General features: G+C 44.0%; 1 protein-coding gene across 1 annotated transcript in view; it reads right to left on the bottom strand.

Moving 5' to 3' along the window:
• The window catches only part of LOC103211700 (adhesion G protein-coupled receptor E3-like), a 114,914-nt gene extending 93,363 nt beyond the window's left edge, over positions 1 to 21,551 (bottom strand). The window contains exons 1-7 of the mRNA XM_042783257.1: positions 21,523 to 21,551; positions 21,362 to 21,480; positions 15,700 to 15,846; positions 8,817 to 8,936; positions 7,059 to 7,114; positions 4,516 to 4,602; positions 1,338 to 1,509 (exon numbers count right to left, since the gene is read on the bottom strand). Coding sequence (XP_042639191.1) covers positions 1,338 to 1,509; positions 4,516 to 4,602; positions 7,059 to 7,114; positions 8,817 to 8,936; positions 15,700 to 15,846; positions 21,362 to 21,480; positions 21,523 to 21,551 — 730 coding nt within the window. The remainder of the gene's footprint in view (positions 1 to 1,337; positions 1,510 to 4,515; positions 4,603 to 7,058; positions 7,115 to 8,816; positions 8,937 to 15,699; positions 15,847 to 21,361; positions 21,481 to 21,522) is intronic.
• Positions 21,552 to 21,987: the final 436 nt, after the last annotated feature.

Raw genomic sequence — 21,987 nt, 5'->3', positions numbered from 1 at the left:
ACAGCACCTAATAACAACAACAACTTTGGTCATATTGTCAGAAGGCACCAGTCCCTAGAGAAGGATATCATGCTTGGTAAAGTGGAGGGTCAATGAAAAGGGGGTTGGACTGACACAGTGGCTGCAACAATGGGCTCGGGGATAGTAAGGATTGTGAGGCTGGTGCAGGACAAGGCAGTATTTTGTTCTGTTGTTTATAGGGTCACTGTGAGTTGGAGCTGACTTGATGGCACCCAACAACAACATATATGCTTCATTGGTTTTGATCCTCAGACAGCTCCTTTCAGAACATAAGTCAGATCATGAGAGACTGTGTGCATGGATGCTTGTGGGTGCTTTTTGTTCTATTCAGGGTAAAACCTCAGCACAACCTGTCTCATCTTTCTCCCCCTTACCTCCTTGGCCTATCTCCTCCCATGTTCCCTTCCTCTGGCTTCAGCCACCCTGGTCTCTGTGCTGTCCCACAGTACACCAGGAATGTTCTAACCTCTGGGCCTTTGCACTGTCTATTCCCTTTGCCCAGAATACTTTCCCTGCAGATATGGACATGGTTCACTCCCTCACCTAGTGATGCAGTGGTTAAGCGCTTGGCTGCTAACCAGAAAGCTAGTGGATAAAACCCACTGATTACTCCACAGGAGAAAGATGTGGCAGTCTGCTCCTGTAAAGATTACAGCTTTGGAAACCCTTTTGGGGCAGTTTTTCTCTGTCCTATAGAGTTGCTATGAGTTGGCACTGATGCAATGGCAATGGGTTTATTTAGACTAAAAGTGGCACTATACACAGTCATTGAAGATTCACTTTGAAAATAAATTAGATCTAAGAGCAGGATGGATGACCTGTCAAGCCTCATCAAACACAAATTTATAATTCGAAACAAATAAACAGAAAAAAAAAAAAAAAAAAAAAACCCAAATCATTGCTATTGAGTTTATTCTGACTCATGGCAACCCCATGTTTGCAAGAGTAGAACTATGTTCCTTGGGGCTTTCTTGGCCACCATCTTTATGGAAGTAGATTGCCAGGCCTTTCTTCTGTCATGTCTCTGGGTGGGTTTGAACTGCCAGTTTTTAGGTTAGTAGTTGAGTGCAAACCATTTGCACCACCCAGAGACCTTTTTCATTCTAAAGAGAAATTATATTGTATGTCTAGAATATATGCGACTCTTGCCAGTGTGAGAACAAAAGAAGGCTTTCCATGCCAGCAGTGTCCTTGAATGTTAGCCAACCAGCAGGTTCTTAAAAACATTTATAGCCAAATAATTGTCTAGATAATGATGGTGAGTGGGCTTACCTACAAGCTCTGTCTCTCCCCTCCGTGAGGGCGAGGGGGCTTACCTATGAGGTCTGCTTCTCCCCTCTGCGTCCCCTCTGTGGGGTGCTTGAGGGCAGATTTGTAGGACAGCAGCTGCATGATCTGAAGATACAGGGACGCTGCAGAGGCTATGTGGCTTCTCACAGACAACTGGGATGTCATGTTTGTGAGGATCTCAAAAGAATTAGCTATTTCCTGCCGGGAAAAAATGGAAAGTGTGAGAAGACAGTCTTTCCGAGGAAAACAGAAAAAGAACCCGGGACTGGAAACTCAGTCTTCCAGACCTTTCCCCAAAGTCTAAGTAGAAAAACAACCGTAAAACTAATGGCCAACCCAAGTGTGGTGCTATAGAACTGTGCTCCACAGGGTCGTCTTTTAAAAATTTATTTTGTTGCTTGTTGTTGAGAATACACAGTGCAAGACATAGACCAGCTCAACACTTCCTCCGTGTGCACTTAATGACACTGACAACGTCCTTCTAATTGTGCACCACCCTCACCTTCCTGTTCTGAGTTGTTCCTCCCCCATGAACATAGACTCACTGCCTCCTAAGGTCCTATCTAACCTTTTGAGTTGCTGTTTTCAAATTTGATCCCATATACACAGTTCTTAAAGAGCACGATCCTCAAGACAGACATTTCTTACTAGTCAAGCTAGACTATTGTTTGCTTTTAAGACTATTTAGGAAAAAAAAAAAGGGGGGCCAGGTTTGCTGGTCTGATAGAGCCTGATGGAACCACTGAGACTACAGCCCCTAGCTGCCCATCAGGTCTCGAACTGAACCCACTCCTGTGGCTTGCAGCCAAACAAAAGACAGGCACATGAGCTGAACATTTACAATAGGTAGATACACTCCTTGGACAGAACAATCATGGGAGAACAGAAGGGCTGTGTGTGCACAGGGAGATGGCTCAGGGGGCAAGACAGCATGGAGGGAAGGACACAGAGAAGAGCTAACTATGGGGAGGAAGTGAGAGGGGAGCTGTTGCATTGTGCAAATTACAGTCAATGCCATGAGACAAAGTATATGTGAATTGGTGTATGGAAAGTGAATTTGCTCTGTAAACTTTCACCCAAATCACAAAAAGAAAAAGAAAAAAAAAGAATATTTCAGGAGAATTTTTGGTTTAAAGTTTGAAGATGATCTTGAGGGTTCCAAACATTTTTCGATGGCTGAGTTTTGAGAAGTAGATGGCCAGGCCTTTCTTCTGAGGTGCCTCTGAGTGGGTTTGAACCTTCAACCTTTGGTTAACAGCTGAGCACATTCACTGGTTTACCACCCAGGGAGGGATTTCTGCCTAGCTACAACACCACCTTTCTTTGGAACTATCTCCATTTCCTAAAAGCAGAAGGGGATGTGACAGAAGGAGACATTTAGGATAAAAATGTAAATATTTAAACAAAACAGAAAGAAACTCAGGCTGTAGACTGTCATCTCAGTCTATCACAAAGTAATTGAGTCTTACTCATTCTTCTGGTATAGACTTTAGGAGTCCCTGGGTGGTGAAAATGGTTACATGCTTGACTACAATGGAAAGGCTGGTGGTTCAAACACAGTCAGAGGCAGCTCAGAAGAAAGACCTGCCAATCCATTTCTGAAAGGCCACAGCCTTGACAACTCTCTGGAGTATGGTTCTACTCGGCCCTAACACACGTGAATGAGGCTGCCCTGAGTTGGAATGGACTTGATGGAACTGGTTTGGTTTAGCTTTTTGGTTCTAGGTTTTGTCCCACTTTTCATCTCGTTTCATTTTCTCTTATCTTCTCAACATTCCTGCCTTTCCTCTTCCCAGTTAGTTCTCCACTATGCTCTTCCGGTGAAAATCAGTTTGGCAGACAATCTGACTTACTAAGCATGGTGGTTAAGTTTGTGTGTCAGCTTGGCTGGGCCTGATTGAGTGGCTGGGCAGCTGGAAGTAGTTATTCCCCATGATGAGACTGGCAATCAACTCCATGGTGGAATCTACTGGAGCAGCTGAGTAGCTGCCTTAGGGATGGTGTCTGTTTCCGATATATAAGGAGAAGCATTGAGAAAGGTCTCTGTGCTTTGGGGCACACTTGGACCCTGCATGTAGCCGAGTCTTCATTCAGCAGCCTGCCACGTTGTCTGCCAATCTTAGGATCGTTCCTGGGCTTGAACCAGTGGCCTGCAATGTGTTTGATAATTTGGGGACTGTGCCATTTTATTTGTCAACCTTGGGTTTGTCAGCCTCAGCATCCAACAGCTGTCTGAGTGAAAAGAAGCCTCCAGCTTCAGTGGGCCAGGAGCAAGAGGCAGGGCTGAAGCGCCAAGTTAAGGGGCTTTCACCAAGCCCCTAGAACTGGTACTTTGAACTCAGACTTCTAGCTTCCTAAACTGTAAGAGAATAAACTGCTGTTTGTTAAAGCCATCCGCTTGTGGTGTTTTCTGTTAGAGCAGCACTAGACAACCATAACAGTAAAACAGATAGGAAGAGGGAAGACATGGCTTTATTGCCAATTGTAATGAGGTGGAAGTCTACATGTGGGGTTTGCAGTTATGCTGAGGTGGTAATGTTATTGTTGTTGGGTGCTGCCAACTTGGTCCCCACTCACGGGCCTTATATGCAGCAGAATAAAACACTGCCCAGCCTTGCACCATTCTCACACTTGTTCCTGTGCTTCAACCCGTCACGTCAATCCATCTCATCGAGGGTCTTCTTCTTCACTCTCTACTTTACAAGGCATGATGTTCTTCTCCAAGGACTGGAGGTGGTAATAGAGAGGAGAAAGAACTTGTCCCATTCTTCAGATGTTGGAGGCAGTGGTGGTTCTGTGGTAGAATTCTCACTTTTCATGTGGAAGACCCGGGTTTGAATCCCAGCTGATGCACCTGACACATAGCTACCACATGCCTATTGGTGGAGGCTGGTGCACTGCTATGAAATGAACAGGTTTCACGGGAGCTTCCAGATTCAGATGGGCTAGGAAAGAAGGTCTGGCAATTGACTTCTGAAATTCAGCCCCTGAAATCCCAATGGATCCCAACAATGTGGGATCATAGGAGTGGTGCAGGACTGGACAGCACTCCGTTCTGTCGTACATGGGGTTACCCTGAGTTGGGGGCCAACTTGATGGCAACTACCACCAACACAACAACATCAGAGGGGATGCTGGGAGGGAAAAGATGGAAAATCAGCTAACATGGGAAAACATCAACAAAAATGGGAAAGGATTTCAAACCTTTAAAGGAGGCGTGGAATTTCCATGTTGAAATCCAGGCATCAGCTTCGTGAAAGCAGAGCAAATCATCTTGCTTCTGTCCTGATCCTTGGTGGGTCAACAAGGAGCATAAACATGATTTAATCACTTCTCACCAGGCTAAAGGCACCAAGAGCCCTGTTGTCATTGAGTTGATTCAATGTATGGTGACTCTGTATGTTACAGACCAGAACTGAGCTCCATAGGGCTTTTCTGGGTGGTGCAAACAGTTAGTGCACTTGGCTGCTAACCAAAAGGTTGGAGGTTCAAGTCCACCCACTGGCGCATGGAAGAAAGACCTATTTACATAGGATCACAGCCAGTGAAAACCTTATGGAGTGCAGCTGTACTCTGACACACATGGGTCGCCATGAGTCAGGATCTTCTCAACAGCAACAGGTAAAGACATCCAGAGGTGGCATTGAATTTATAAAAATTTTCTAAAATAGTTAGTCCTGACAGACAAATACTCTTGCACATATCTGAAAGCAAGGCAGCGAAACTAGACACATTTATTCAATTTGTAGGAGCTTTGGTGACGTGATGGGTAAGCACTCGGCTTCTACGCAGAAGGTCAGTGGTCAAACCCACCAGTGGCGGTCTGCTTCCATAAAGGGTACAGCCTAGGAAACCCTGTGCGGAGTTCTGCTCTGTCACGTGGGGTCTATACAAGTAGGAATCGACTCAACAGCATCCAACAACAATTGGAGTTTGACATAAAAAGCAAAGACACTTAGAACACACATAAGCGGACACATGATGTAAATAAAGTTCAATATTTTGTTTGGAGACAACTGGCATCCGTTTAAGGAGCTCTGGTGGCGCAGTGGTTAAGGACTTGGCTGCTGACTTAAAGGCTGCCAGTTTGAACTCACCAGCTGCTCTGTGGGAGAGAAAACCTGTCAGTCCGGCCACTTCATGGCTAGGATATATTACTCAAATAGTATCTCATTGCTCAAAATTGAAGTAATCAAGGAAGTATGCAAATTATGAGAGGATGGAAAATTTTAATGATCAGGAAACTACTTGTTCTCCCCTCCGCCCCCCACAGCAAGGATTGTGAGGCTGACATAGGGGCCGCAGTGTTTCATTCTGTTGTACACTGGGTCACTATGAGTCGGAGCCCACTCAATGGCCCATGACAAGAACAAGAAGCAAGAACAGGGATCATTTGCTTTGTGTGTGCTTGGGGGACAGGGTGGAACCTTTGTTTTGTTCAGGTGCAGTTTGAGCCATTGATTTCTATTTAGGCATATCCAGTCTAGGGAGTGCTTAGTGGAAAAAACTAGACAGATGCTGTGCTAGAAATTAAAATAAAAATTAATTGAAAGAATAGTCGTTTCAAAATGGGGAGACATTTACAGACACACACAGGAGATGTTTAATGGAGGGAGAACAGTGAGGGTTTTAAAAGGCTTAGTGAACAAAAGGATTTGTACTTACAGGTACCAAGGGGAGGAGGCGGAAACATGACAAAAGTTACAAAGGATTCCTTGGACCACAAACTTAAATACTATCAGTAAGCTTACTTGTTCATTCTAAGGATTCACACACTGAGAGTTGTTGAACAACATATTCTTGTTGTTGTTATGTGCCGTCAAGTGGGCCCGACTCATAGCGACCCCTCCTTGGGTTTCCGAGGCAGTATCACTACAAAAGTAGTGAGGGGATAATTTCCTGTACATCTAGAATCAGTCTTTTTATCCTAACAAACTTAGTTTCTACTTTAGTTAAACTTCCAGAGGGCTAACAGAAACACACCAGAAAGTCCCAGAGAGTAAAATTGTAGTTTGGGAGTGAGGATGTGAGCTAAGACCTAATGTGTACCTATTTTAGCTACAAAGTTATTCACAAGGTCTAACATTCATGAGGCAAGAGTGTCCAGACTTAGTCTCACCTATTTTGGTCATGTTGTCAGAAGGGACCATTCCCTGGAGAAGGATGTCATGCTTGGTAAAGTGAAGGGTCAGTGAAAAAGGGGAAGGCCCTCACCGAGATGGATGGACACAGTGGCTGCAATGATGGGCTCAGGTACAGCAAGGATTGTGAGTCCGACACAGGAGAGGGCAGTGTTTTATTCTGTTGGGCATAGGGTCACTATGAGTTGGAGCTGACTCGCTGGCACTTAACAACAACAACAACAACAACAACTTCATGGAACGTTATCAGTTCTACTTCTCATCTTCCCTCTGACTGAAGTGCCTCTCTGGGGCCAGCTACACAGATACCAGATAACCCTTTATTGACGTTACAAAGTCTGACTTTTGCCTTTTTTTCAAACACTAAAACTTTGACAAAAAGGCTGAATGATTTCTTTAGAAAAGTAGACATGGAAATCTGAGCTTAATTCAAAATATAGTTTTAAATTAAGTTTGATGGCACTCAATTCAGATACACCAGTGCCTCAGTGTTGTGTTTTGTTTTTTAAGGCTCATCACTACCATAATATTTCTTGGTAATGCTGGTGTCCCTTCCACACACCAGTCCTGCACATCACACACACACGTATACATATGAGAACGCACCTGCTGTTTGCAGACTGTTAGAAATTTGCTCCAGGCTGAGAAATTAGAGTTGGTTTCTGTAAACAGAATGAGCGACATTTAGGAAAAAAGGTTTTCTGCAAGGTCTGAAATTCTGGCTTTACCTGAAAAAAATGGAAAACTCTCCCTAACTCCTTTCCTACCTTTCTTTCCAAGTGGGGTTTGTGCTTCTCAGCCACTGATGCTTGCAGTGAGGGACCCCAGACTCTAGTTCTCAGTCCCTTTGGATTTCCCCAGAGAAGTGAGGATGTTGGTGGTTTCTGTCAAGTTGATTTTGACTCCTGAAGAGTAGAACTGATCCATAGGGTTGTCAATGCTAAGCAGATTGCCAGGCCTTTCTTCTCTGGCACCACTGGGTGGGTTTGAACCACCAACCTGTTGGCTAGTAGTCAAGCACTTAACCATCTGTGCCACCCAGGGACTATTTAACAAGGCTGAAAACATTGTGGGAAGTTTCAGAGTTCAATGGAAAGTTAAAAAAAAAAAAAAAAAACGTGATTCTTGTTTTTATCAAATTGTGGCTGGGAGAATAATGATTCCTCAAAGATGTCACAGGAACCTTGGTGGCACAGTGGTTAAGTACTCAGCTTCTAACCAAAATGTCAGTGGTTCAAACCCACCAGCTGCTTCACTGGAGAAAGATGTGGTTCTGAAAAGATTACAGCCTTGGAAACCCTATGGGGGCAGTTCTACTCCATACTATAGGGTCACTATGAGTTCTAATCAACTTGACAGAAATAGGTTTGGTAAAGAGGTCCACATTCTAATCCCCAGTGAGAAAATTAAAATGAATTAAAATTGGGTAAAAGGATCATTTGGATATATGAACTTTTGGGGTTGGAAGTAAGATATTGCAATATTTTGAACCCCTAGAGTCTGTAGAGTGGGCAATCTACTTCTGTAGAGACACTGTCTCGGAATCCCAAGGAGGGGTTGCTATGAGTCGGATCTGACTTGACGGCAGTGAGGTTGAGGTTGAGAATCTGAGATGTCACCTTACATGACAGAAGGGACTTTGTAGGTGTGGTTAAAAATCTTGACCTGGGAGAGTGTCTTGAGTTACCCAGGTGGGCCCAAAGTAATCACCAGAACACCAGTTGCTGTAAACTCAGATTCACAACAACCCTGTGTGTGTCAGAGTGGAGCTGTGCTCCACAGGGTTTTCAGCAGCTGATTTTTCATGAGTAATTCGCCAGGTCTTTCTTGTGAGGCACCTCTGAGTGGACTCCAACCACCAACCTTTTAGCAGCCAAGCATGTTCACTGGTTGCACCAGACTCTTTAAAGTGTATAACCCTGGCTGGTACTTATCAGAGAGAGATGTGACTATGGAAGAATGAACAGAGAGATGCGATGTTGCTGATTTTAAATATGGAGGAGGGAGCCATAAGCCAAGTGCATGTTGGCTGCATTTACTAGGGGTTGAAGTCAGAACATTGTTAAAGTTGTTTTAGCTGGTAGGAAAGGTGGGAAGGTGTGGTAGGCAGAAGAATGCCCCCTAAAGAGGTCCATGTCCTAATCCCCACTTTCAGTGAATATGGTACCTTACATGGCACAGGGAATTTTGTAGATGTTAAGGACTTGAAGTGGGACATGATCCTGGATGACCAAGGTGGGCCCAAGGTCATCACAGGGTCCTTCTAAATGGAGGCAGGGGGTCAGATTCAGAGACTGGAAGATGACACACTGCTGAATTTGAACATGGAGGAAGGGACCACAGGCCAAGGAATGTGGGCATTACCTTCACTTTGGGAGCTGTTGGAAGAGAAGCCTTGTTTCTTGGTGCATCTGTAACTTCCCGGGGTATTACGACACTTGGTGTGCTTAGGACAGGACCCAGGGATGAGGCATTCATTGATATCTGGGAGGGCAAAAAGAGAGTGGCCATCAATTATAAACTCAGACGCCTCAGCCAACTGCCCCACATCCACTGGAGCATCACTGTTACTGGGAATTGTGCCTCCAAGTTTGATGGGCCAGGCCAATAAAGAATTCAGGAGTAACCAGGAGGGAAAAGAGAGCTAGAGGAGATGACACAAGTTTGCTGCAGATGAAAATAAGATCATATAGGCAGTATGTGGGGTTCCTGGGTGGTATAACTGGTTAAATACTTAGCTACTAACTCAAAGGTTGATGGTTTGAACACAGCCAGAGGCACCTCAGAAGAAAGGCCTGGCAATCTGCTTCTGAAAGGTCACAGCCTTGAAAACTCCATGGAGCAGTTCTACTCTGCACACATGGGGTCACCTTGAGCTGCAAGCCATGCAACAGTAACTGGTCTGCTTGTGTTTAGAACACTTATTGATAAGGGATAGCTTAGATTCTAAAGAGTGACACAACATTCAACACACAGTATTGACTTTTAAGGTATTTGGAAGACAAGACTAGAAAGTGTGCCCATTGAGATGTTTCAGCAAACAGATGTAGCACTGGAGGTGCTCACTTGTTTATGACAAGAAATTTGAAAGATAGCTACCTGGCCAAGCAAGTGGAAGAGATGATTTTTGTGCCCATTCCAAAGAAAGGTGATCCAACAGAATATGGAAATTATCAAACAATATCATTAACATCACATGAAAGTAAAATTTTGCTGAAGATAACCCAAAAAACGGTTGCAGCAGGGAGCTTTCTAAAATTCAAGCTAGATTCAGAAGAGGACATTGGATGAGGGATATCATTGCTGATGTCCGATGGATCTTGGCTGAAAGCAAAGAATACTAGAAAGATGTTTAGCCATGTTTTATTGACCATGCAAGGCAGCTGACTGTGTGGATCATAACAAATTGTGGATAATATTGAGAAGAATGGGAATTCCAGAACACTTGATTGTGCTTATGAAGAACCTGTACATAGACAAGGAGGCTGTCATTCAAACAGAACAAGGGGGCACTGCATGGTTCAAAATCAGGAAGGGTGTGTGTCAGGGTTGTATCCTTTAACTATATTTATTCAATGTGTATGCTGAGCAAATAGTCTGAGGAGCTGGACTCTATGAAGAAGAATGTGGCATCAGGATTGGAGGAAGAATCATTAACAATCTGTGATATGCAGATGACACAACATTGCTTGGTCGAAAATGTAGATGACTTGAAGCACTTACTGATGAAGATCAAAGACTACAGTCTCCAGTGTGGATTACACCTCAACATAAAGAAAACAAAAAACCTCACAACTGGGCCAATCAACAACATCATGATAAATGGAGAAAAGATTGAAGTTGTCAGGGATTTCATTTCATTTGGATCCACAATCAACAGCCATGGAAGCAGTAGTCAAGAAATCAGATGTAGTATTGCATTGGGCAAATCTGTTGCAAAGGATCTCTTTAAAGTGTTAAAGAGCAAAGATGTTACTTTTAAGAGTAAGGTGCACCTAACCCAAGCCATGGTATTTGCAATTAACTCATATGCATGTGAAGGCTGGACAATGAATAAGGAAGACTGAAGAAGAGTTGATGCCTTTGAATTATGGTGTTGGTGAAGAATACTGAAAGTAGTAGCATTGACTGCCTGAAGAATAAACAAATCAGTCCTGGACGAAGTGCAGCTGGAATGCTCCTTAGAAGAGAGAATGGCCACACTTCGTCTCACCTACTTTGGTCTTGTTGTCAGAAGGGACCATTCCCTGGAGAAGGAAATCATGCTTGGTAAGGTAGAGGGTCAGCATAAAGGGGGAGGACCCTCAAGGAGTTGGATTGACACATGGCTGCAGTGATGGGTGAAGCACAGCCAAGATTGTGAGGATGATGCAGGACCAGGTGGTATTTTGTTCTGCTGTAGATAAGGTTGAGATAAGGTTGCTCTGAGTAGGAACTAGCTAACTAACAACAACAACACATACCACTTGTCAGCTTGTCTTACTGTGGTGGCTTGTGTGTTGCTATTATGCTAGAAGCTATGCCACCAATATTTAAATACCAGTAGGATTCCCATGGTGTGGACAGGTTTCTGCACAGCTTCCACACTAAGACAGACTAGAAGGAAATACTTGGTGATCTACTTCTGAGAGCAATGAGAATGTTATAGATGACAATAGAACACTGTCCCACACTCTTGCTTTGGACACATCGGGAGGGATCGATCACTGAAGTAGGATGTCATGGTAAAGCAGAGGGCCAGCAAGGGCAAGGGAGACCCTCAATGAGACAGATTGGCACAGTAGCCACAAAGATGGACTTGAATGTAGTGGCCATTGTGAGGACGATGCAGGACTGGACAATGTTGTATATAAGGTCTCTGTGAGTTGTAAACAACTCAGGGACAACTAACAGCAACAGCTTACCTACGCAAGTAGCTCCATTGCCAGTAAACTTCTCCCGCCCATTAGTGGACACAAATCCACGTCTACAGACACAAAAGTAGCCGCCCACAGTGTTGTTGCAAGTGGCCGTGGATGGGCACAGCATGCGGTCCTGGCATTCATCCACATCTGTGGCAGGGGAAAGATCAACAGTCAGTCAATGATTGGTACCAGGGTCCACACTACCATGAAATCTCTTATTCATCCTGTTGTTATAGCATGTCCATCATCACCAGTCCCACATGCTGGGCACATGGCAGTTGAGTGACCGTCTCATTCCAATTTTAAACAGAAAGTCCTGCATCCTAGGAACCCCCTAATCCCACAGAAATCAGGACATTTAGTCACTCATAGAGCTTCCATTTCCTCCATGAAGCTTTCATTCTAATGGAGGAGACTGATGACTAGGACATTAACAAGAAATTAATGCCCAGGTACAGAGTTAATGTGCTCAGCTGGTAACTGAAAGGTTGATGGTTTGAACACACCCAGGGGGTCCAAGAAGAAAGGTGTGACAACTGCTACCATAAAGATTACAGCCGTGAAAACCCTATGAAGCACAATTCTGCTCTGACTCACATGGGACAACCATGAACTGGAACCAACTCAATGGCAGTTGATTTGGTTATGAATTTATACACACATGTGTTCTGAAAATCTAAAATGGAAAACAGTAATAATGAAAATTGGTGGGAGCTGTATTTTGAAAACTGTGCTAGGAAATTCTGCCAAGGAACATCAAATGTTGGTTTAAATGGATAAGCCTGTCTGAAGGAGGAGATTTATTATGACAAACACAACTTGTTTTGTTGTTCACTGCCGTCAAGTCAGCCCTCACCTCATGGCTGCCCTACGTGTTATACAGTACAGCTGCTCTGTAGGGTTTTCCTGGATGTGATCTGCACAGAATCTGATCACCAGGCCTTTTGTTCTGTGGCACCACTGAGTGAGTTTGAACCACCAACTTTACTCTCCTTTTGTTAGCCCAAACATTTTAAAAATACTCCTGCTTGTCCTCATCTCTCTTGAGATCAGAAGAACTAGATGGTGCCTGGCTACCACTAATGACCATCAGATCAGGTCCATGATAGATGGGTCCTGACTGAATGGGAGAGCAATGTGGAACAGAGTCTCAAATTCTTTCTTTCTTTCTTTTTTTAATAAGTCTTTTTGTGTAATATATTTTTATTTCTCTTGGGTAAATCTAGGAGTAGAACTGCTGGGTTATATGGTAGGTGCATGTTACACTTTTTTTTTTTTTTTTTTAATTGTGATTTGGGTGAAAGTTTACAGAGCAAATTCACTTTCTATACAGCAGTTCACACACAGGTTGACTCATGACATTGGCTGTTTACCCCAGTGCAACACCTCCCCTCCCACTTCTTCCCAATAGTTACCTCTTTCCTGTGTCCATCCCTCCATGCCCCCTGAACTGTCTCCCTGTGCATAAACAGCCCTTCTCTCTCCGATGATTGTTCTCTCCAAGGAATGTATCTACCTCAGGGACATGTTCAACTCTTATGCCTGTCTTTTCTTTGGCTGGAAGTGATAGGTGTGGATTCAATTCCAGACCTGAAGGGCAGCTAGGGACCATAGTCTCAGTGGTTCCACCAGGCTCTATCAGACCAGCAAACCTGTCTCCTTTTTTTTTTTTAATTAATGATTTTGAGTTTTGTTCCACATTGTTTTCCCTCTCTACCCAGGATCTCCTACATAGATCCTCCTCCGAGTGGTTGACAGTGGTAGCTGGGCACCATCTAGTTCTTCTGGTCTCATAGTCATATAGGCTGAGGATTGCATGGTGTACTAGACACAAGGACTAATTGTTTCCATGAATCTTTGGTTTTCTTCATTCTTCTTTGCTGTGGATGAGGAGAGACCCATCGTTGCATCTAGATGCCTGCTTGCAAGCTTTTAAGATCCCAGTCACTACTCGCCAAAGTAGGAGGTGGAACAATGTTTTGTGTAGTATGTTATGCCAATTGTGCTTGATGTCCCCTGAGACTACGGTCCCGAGCCCACCAGAATCTTAAATTCTTTAGAAAAAACAGACAACTTACTGGACTGCTCAAAACTGGAGGAATCCCGAGACTATTGCTCTGAGGCACTCTTTATACCTAGAACCAAAACTAGCCCCTGAGGTCTTCTTTTAGCTACATAACAGACTGGCTCACAAAATAAAGAATACCACCCATAAGTACTGTCCTCCTTTAAAAAATAATCAGTATGAGACCAAATGGTCAACTATTGCTTTAAAACAAAGATCAGAAGGTAAGAGAGGGCAGGGAAACTAGATTAATAGAAACAGAACCACCAGAATGGAATTAATAAGAATGTTCATGCATTGTGAACAATGTAACCAATGCCACTGAACAATTTGTGTGGAAATGGTTGATGGGAACCTAAACCGCTGTGTAGAACTTCACCAAAAACACAATAATATGGTATTTTAAAAATATTCCTAACTGAGCCAAACCTCTTCACATCTCCCTGGCCAACCTTCCTGTCCACTTAGTGCTATGAGCATAAATCCTGGCCAAAAACCCAAATCAAACCTTCTGCTATCAAGTCGATTCTGACTCACAGCACACCTAGAGGACAGAGTAGAACTGCCCCACAGGACTTCCAAGGCTGTAATCTTTATGGAAAGAGAAAAGATCTCTCTCCCTCTCATATACAGAGTGGCTGGTAGGTTTGAATCCTGACCTTTTGGTTAACAGTCCAGTGCTTTAACCATTGTTCCACCAGGGCTTCTCAGGTCCTGAAAGCCCTATTTCTCTTTTGCAGTTCATCAGTGAGGCCAAAAGAATACCATTCAGGTAAAAAAGATCCTTTGGTGACAGAATGTAAGGACCAATTTCCATAGTCACAAATTTTTTTCAAACGTAAAACATGTAGGTTTCCAGTATTAGACCTATTGATTTGCTGTTTTTTCTTTTAATTTATTTTACTACTTTTATTTTGGTGAAAATATGCACAGCAAAAGATGCATCATTTCAACAATTTCTCCAAGCACAATTCAGTGATACTGGTTCTATTCTTCAAGTTATGCAGCAATTTTTTTTTTCTTTTTTTCTTTTTATTGTGATTTGGGTGAAAGTTTACAGAGCAAATTCACTTTCCATACAGCCACTCACATACACTTTGTCTCATGACATTGACTGCAATTTCCCACAATGCAACAGCTCTCTTCCCACTTCCTCCCCACAGTTACCTCTTCCCTGTGTCCTTCCCTCCCACGTACTCCTGCGCCTGGAGCTGTCTCCCTGTGCATACACAGCCCTTCTATTCTCCCATGATTGTTCTCTCCAAGGAGTGTATCTACCTAGTGTAAATGTTCAGCTCATATGCCTGTCTTTTGTTTGGCTGGAAGCCACAGGAGTGGGTTCAATTCCAGACCTGAAGGGCAGCTAGGGGCCATAGTCTCAGGGGTTCCACCAGGCTCTATCAGACCAGCAAACTTGGTCCCCCCCCCCTTTTTTTTTTCAAATGATTTTGAGTTTTGTTCCACCTTGTGTTCCCACTCAGTGCAGGATCTCCTACATAGATCCCCCTCCAAGTAGTTGACAGTGGTAGCCAGGCACCATCTAGTTCTTCTGGTTTCATAGTCATATAGGCTGAGGATCACATGGTGTACAGTCCTTTGGACTAATTGTTTCTATGCAACTTTGGTTTTCTTCATTCTTCTTTGCTCTGGATGAGGAGAGACCCATCGTTGCATCCAGATGGCTGCTTGCAAGCTCTTAAGATCCCAGTTGCTACTCACCAAATTAGGATATGGAACAATGGTTTTGTGCAGTATGTTATGCCAATTGAGCTTGATGTCCCCTGAGACCTTGGTCATGAGCTCCCTCTGGGTCACTGTGTGAAGCCATTCTTGCTGTCCTTTTCCAAATTATTCTACCACCATTAAACTTAAACTCATTGTCCCCTAAGCTTGTCCTTTAATGTTTCGAGTCACTGTTGTCAATTTGATCTCCCACTGATCAAATTTTCAAAAAGCACAATGCTCAGGGCAGGCATACTTTACTAATTAAGCTAAGGTTAGTTTAAGATTTAAAGTTTAAAGATTATCTCACAGTAATTATTTTGGTTCATTATGCTTTAACAGCTCCAGAAAGTCTGGGCTCATCAAGTTTCACTGGCTCCAGAAAGCCTGAATTCCACGGGAATTTGTTGTTCTGTTCCACACGTCTCCCCATTTTGATCAGGAGAGCTTGGTTCTTCCCTGCCCCACCCCACTTTAGGTTGAATTTAGGTTGAATCTCTGAGTATATTATATATACCCACTTTTTCTAGAAAGTTCTTACCTAAATAACACTCACCTGTGCAGATCACTGTAGGGTCAGTGAACTGGTTTGCTCCACTGCTCGACACATATCCAGGTTTACAGATGCAAAAGTAGCCTCCCACAATGTTGTTGCAAATGGACTTGGATGGGCATGCCATAGAGTTCTTGCATCCATCATCATCTGTGAATTAGAATTAACAAGTCAAAAGTAGTGACGAGTGGTGGTATTATGAGCATAGCTAGGATTATCAGGATGGCACAGGACTGGGCAGTGTTTTGTTCTGTTGTACATGGGGTTGCTATGAGTCGGAGCTGACTCAGTGGCACCTGACAACAACAAACTGGTGCACTGATCCACGATGCCATCTTGTTATATGGGTGTTCATGCAACAAAAATTCAAGGAGGACTCTGTATGTGTCAGCCTCTGTGCTAACGTGGTGGAACCTCTCAGGGAGCAAGAACACTTATGTTTTCATCAGGGACACAAGAGCAAAATGCCATTCAAAGGACCATACAGAACAATATAATAGTGTAAGGAGCCAGAGAGTGATAGGGAGCAAGGCATACCACACTGAAGAGACAGCACAAGTCTCGCTGGAGAGGTGATTTTGTCCCAAATGTGGCGATGAGATATTGCAAGTTCTGTTCTAGACCATGATAGTAAAGTGAATATCACACTAAAGCCAGCCACACACAATTTTTGCTTTCCCGGTGCAAATAAAAGTTATGTTTATACTATCGTTGTTGTTAGGTGCCATCGAGTCATCCCTGACTCATAGTGACCTTATTTATAACAGAATGAAATACTGCCCAGTCCTGTGCCAGTCTTATGATCTCTACTGTACTTGAGCCCATTGTTGCAGCCACTGTATCAATCTATCTAATTGAGGGACTTTCCCTTTTTCATTGACCCTTCACTTTACCAAGCATGACATCCTTCTCCAGAGAATGGTCCCTTCTGACAACATGACTAAAGTAGGTGAGATGAAGTCTGGACATCCTCACTTCCAAGGAGCACTCTGGCTGCACTTCTTCCAGGACAGATTTGTTAGTTCTTCTGGCAGTCCACAGTACTTTCAGAATTCTTTACCACAACTCAAAAATATCAATTCTTCTTTGGTCTTCCTTATTCATCATCCAGCTCTCACATGCATATGAGGCAATTGAAAATACCATGGCTTGGGTTAGGTACATCTTAGTTTTCAAGGAGGCATTTTTGATCTTCAGCACTTTAAAGAGGTCTTTTGCAACAGATGGTGAAAGGATACAATGCTGACACACACCCTTCCTGATTTTAAACCATGCAGTATCCCTTTATTCGGTTCGAACAGCACCCTCTTGGCCTATGTACAGGTTCCTCATGAATACATGAGTATGTAATAGCACTATGAAAAAGTTTTAAATATTGTGAGAATTATCAGAACATGACACAGAGACACAATGTGAGCACATGCTGTTGGAAAAATGATGCTGATAGATTTGCTTGATGCAGCCTTGTCACAAATCTTCAATTTGTAAAAAAATACAATACCTGCGAAGTGCAGTAAAGTGAAGTGCAATAAAATGGGAGAAAGGTGAGACTGCCTGCTTCCATAAAGATGTACCGCCTTGGAAACTCAATGGGGTCGCGATGAGTCAGAATCGACTCAATGGCAGTGGGTTTGGTTTTTGGTTTGGTTATGCCTGTATTAGGAGCTCTGGTGGTGCAGTGCCTAAGGCATTTGACTGCTAACCAGAAGGCTGGAGGTTCAAACCCACCAGCCACTTCTTAGAAGGAAGGTTGGGCAATCTACTTCCACAGTGATACTGCCTCGGAAACCCAAGGAAGGGTTGCTATGAGTCCGGTCTGACTTGATGGCATGTAACAACAACAACAACATGCCTGTATTAGGAGCCTTGGTGGTGCAAAGAGTTTGACTGTTAACGGCAAGACTGGCAGTTCTAACCCACCCAGAGGCTCCATGGGAGAAAGAACTGGCAATGTGCTTCCATTAAGATTACAACCAAGAAAACCCTATGAAGCAGTTCTACTCTGTCACATGGGGTCACTACAAGTTGAACTGACAGCAGGCAGTAGCAAAACAGCAGCGCTGAAGTGTTCATTACCAAACTCAATGCCATCAGCTCGATTCTGACTCATGGCAACCCCATGTGATGGAGTAGAACCCCCTCCCCCCAAGGGTTCCAAGGTCATCTTTACAGAAGCAGTCTGCCACTGCTTTCTCCTATGGAGTCGCTGGGGGTTTCAGACTTCCAACCTCTTGGCTAATGGCTTAACCATTAACCAAATTAACCAAAATGGTTAATTTACCACTGAATGACCAGGGCTTCTTGGAACTTATGTAGAGCATCCATATCTATATAACTTACATATATATAAGTTGCCATGAGGCTATATTACTCTTTGAATCATTTCTTGTAGAAGGATGAGCACAAGGCTGCTCCCTATGAGGTGGAGGTTAATGATGTCCAAAATGCCCAAGTTTTCCAAACTGTTGGCCACTCCATCATCTCTGACATCAACTCCTCCTCCTCTCTTCAGTAATCTCCTACTTCACTGTAAGTTCACTGTGATTTTCCTTTCACTGTAACATCTCACAGAACTCACAAACTGCTGAGCAAACAGCTCACGTGGTGGTGAGGCTGGGAGGCGGGCAAGTCCCAGGTCTGTGGGCAGGTCTGGAGGATTCCTCCAACTCAAGTGGTTGCAGGGGCTGGCAAACCCAAATTGGTGGGTCAGATGACAGCTGCTGTCTCAAGTCCAGGGGTGAGATAATGATGAACCAAACACAGAACTGGAGCAAGAGAGTGAATCTTCCTAGAACACTCACATATATACCCTCAAAGAAGCTAAGGGTGGTGACTTGAGTCACACTCTCCAGCAAGGTGGGACTCAAGACACAACCTACCCTAAACTGGCATAAAACCAAACCAAACTCACTGCCATCGAGTCGATTCTGACTCATTGTGACCCCCTTTGGGTTTCTGAGGTGGTAAGTCTTTACAGAAGTAGATTGCCCAGTCTTACTTCCTTGGAGTGGCTGGTGGGTTTGAACCAACCTTCTGGTTAGCAGTCAAATGCCTTAGACACTATGCCACCAGAGCTCCTTTAAATTGGCATAGAGACTGGGATTTACAATACATCACAACATGTAGGACAATGGCTTATTATCATATACATTATTAGGTACCGTTGAGTCAATTCTGACTCATAGCAGCCCTATGTAGAACAGAACAAAACACTGCCCAGTCCTGTGCCGGCTTCACAATCCTTGCTATACCTGAGCCCATCGTTGCAACCACTGTGTCAATCTACCTTGTTGAGGGCTTTCCCCTTTTTTGCTGATCCTCCACTTTACCAAGCATGATATCCTTCTCCAGGGGATGGTCCCTTCTGACAACAAGACCAAAGTAGGTGAGACGAAGTCTGGCCATTCTTGCTTCCAAGGAGCATTCTGGGTACACTTCCTCCAGGACAGACTTGTTAGTTCTTCCGGCAGCCCATGGTGTTTTCAGTATTCTTTGCCAGCACCACAACTCACTAGCATCAGCTTTTCTTCGGTCTTCCTTTTTCATTGTCTGGCTCGCACAGGCATAGTAGGTGGGTGGAAACACCATGGCTTGGGTTAGGGGCACCTTGTCTTCAAAGTGACATCAGTAAATCACAATACATCACACAATGGAGGATGATGGCAAGACGGGCCACATTAAGCAATTCACTGCCCTGCAATTACCTACCTTGGAACGAGAAATTTAGAGCTTAGCGTGGAAGCCTCAGACCATACGTACACTCCAGAGCTAGATCACCTGGGTTAATCAGCTCCTCTACTTAACCAGCTGGGGCCAGGCACCCCTTAGTCCTCAAAGTGACATCTTTTCCCTTTAACACTTTAACGAGGTCTTTTACAGCAGATTTGCCCAATGCAGTATGTCGTTTGACAGTTTGACTGCTGCGTCATGGATGTTAATTGTAAAATGAAATCCTTGATGGTTTCAATCTTCTGTCCATTTCTCATGATGTTGCTAAATAGCAAACATGTTACCTTATGGACTATGATGGGCCTGAACCAAGCCATGGTATTTTCAATCACCTTATATGCATGTGAAAGCTGGACAATGAATAAGGAAAACCAGTGCCTTTGAATTATGGTGTTGGCAAAAGATTGAATATACCACAGACCACCAGCAGAACGAACAGATCTGTCGTGAAAGAAGTACAGCTGGAATACTCCTTAGAAGTGAGGATGGCAAGACTTCTCACAGACTGTGGACATGTTATCAGTGGGACCAGTCCCTGGAGAAGGACATCATGCTTGATAAAGTAGAGCATCAGTGAAAAAGAAGACTGTCAATGAGATGGGTTGTTGATACAGTGGCTGCAACAATTAGCTTGAGCAAAGCAATGCTAGTGAGGATGGAGCGAGGTCAGGCAGTGTTTTGTTCTGTTGTACATGGGTTGCTATGAGTCAGAACTATCTCCACGGCACCTAACATCAACAACAACTTCACCAGCTGCATCCCCTAAGCCAAGTTACTTAACTACTCTGTCTCAGCTCTATCATCTGTAAAATAAGGATATTAATAGCATCTGTCTCAAAAGATTGTTAGGGTTGTTAAGTCCAACCCAACCCACTGTCATGTATGTGATTCCCAGTCATAGCAACCCTATAGGACAGAGTAAAAGTGCCTTGTAGAGTGTTCAAGGCTGTAAGTCTTTATAGAAGCAAAGTCCAAACCACGCCCACTGCCGTGGAGGCAGTTCTGACTCACAGCGCCCCTAGAGGACAGAGTAGAACTGCACCACAGGGTTTCCAAGGCTGTCAATCTTTACAGAAGCAAAACCCAAACCAAACCTACTGCCATGGAGTTGATTCTGACTCACAGCGCCCCTAGAGGACAGAGTGGAACTGCCCCACAGGGTTTCCAAGGCTGTCAATCTCTATGAAAGCTGACTGCTTCATCTTTCTCCTAATGTCATGTACTCAGATTCACAAATTCTTATGAAGGATCATTTGGAACAGAGCACAGACCAGACACATCTAATGGCGTGGTCAACATGTGCTTGTTGCTCACAGAAGAAACAGGATGGGGACAAACAGAACAGGAAACAGCAGCAGCAGCCTAGGTTTCCCCAAGTTGAGGCTCCCAGCTGCAGGGCCAAAGTGCATCCAAGCACCTCCCAGTTCCCATTTTGGGAGAAGAATGCCTACATTCCTCTCTCCAGGATTAAATACTAATAGGACAGCTGTATTTACATGTCAAATAGCATGCACAGACAGCAGGTTGGGGAAAGGGCAGTGAAAGGGGGGTGGGTAGTAAAAACGATGGACTTGTTGGCAGTAGAGTTTGGTCTTTTTCGGAGTAAAATGTAATAAAAGTGGATCTGCTTCTGTAAAGACTGCCACCTCGTTGATTCAGACTCACAGTGACTCCCATTCGCTTTCCAAGGCTGTAAATCTTTACAGAAGCAGACTGTCCCATCTTTCTTCTGCAGAGTGGCTGGTGAGTTTCAACCACTGAGCTTTTGGTTAGCAGGCAAATGTCTTAACCACTACACCACCAGAACGTTTGTTCTGCTCACCTTCAGAATGTTGTAGGATAAACTGGGAATAAAAGCCAACTGCTTGGCAAATAAGTATCCATGGAAATGCAAGCTCTACTAACCATTCCATTTTTCTCTTTATCACCCACATACCTTGGCCTGATGAACTGCAAACGTTCAGCAAGAAAATGAAGCAGAAAAGCCCTAAGAGAGAGAACAAAAAGAGAAGGGTAAGTTTTTCAAATGCTCTCACACATTCTAAGTCCTTTGAGCTGGATTTAATTTTTCCCTCAAGTAGCTCTTGGTCTACTTACAGGAGGATACTCACTTCCTCAGAACGCATTTTAGAAGTTCCTCCAAGCACAAGGCTCAACATAATTTTGGTTCTCTAGGAGCTCTTGTAGCATAGTGCCTAAGGCACTTGACTGCTAACCAGAAGGCTGGCGGTTCAAACCCACCAGCCACTCCTCGGAAGGAAGGTTGGGCAATCCTACTTCTGTAGTGATACTGCCTCAGTAACCCAAGGAGGGGTCGCTATGAGTCGGGGCCGACTCGACGGCAAATAACAACAACAACAACGAGGCCTGTTGAGGAGCTTTTGTGGTCAGTGGTTAAAGCACTCAACTACTAACAGAAAGGTCAGTGGTTCGAACCCACCAGCTGTTCCACGGGAGAAAGATGAAGCAGTTGGTTTCCTTAAATATGACAGCCTTAGAAACCCTGGGGGGCAGTTCCAGTGTGTCCTAGAGAGTTGTCATGAGTCAGAATCAACTGGATAG

Source organism: Orycteropus afer, unplaced genomic scaffold (assembly GCF_000298275.1).
Source record: "Orycteropus afer afer isolate SDZICR_OR568_19922 unplaced genomic scaffold, OryAfe1.0 scaffold00774, whole genome shotgun sequence".
NCBI classification, from domain to species: Eukaryota; Metazoa; Chordata; class Mammalia; order Tubulidentata; family Orycteropodidae; genus Orycteropus; species Orycteropus afer.
This window is presented reverse-complemented; position numbering and strand designations above follow the sequence as displayed.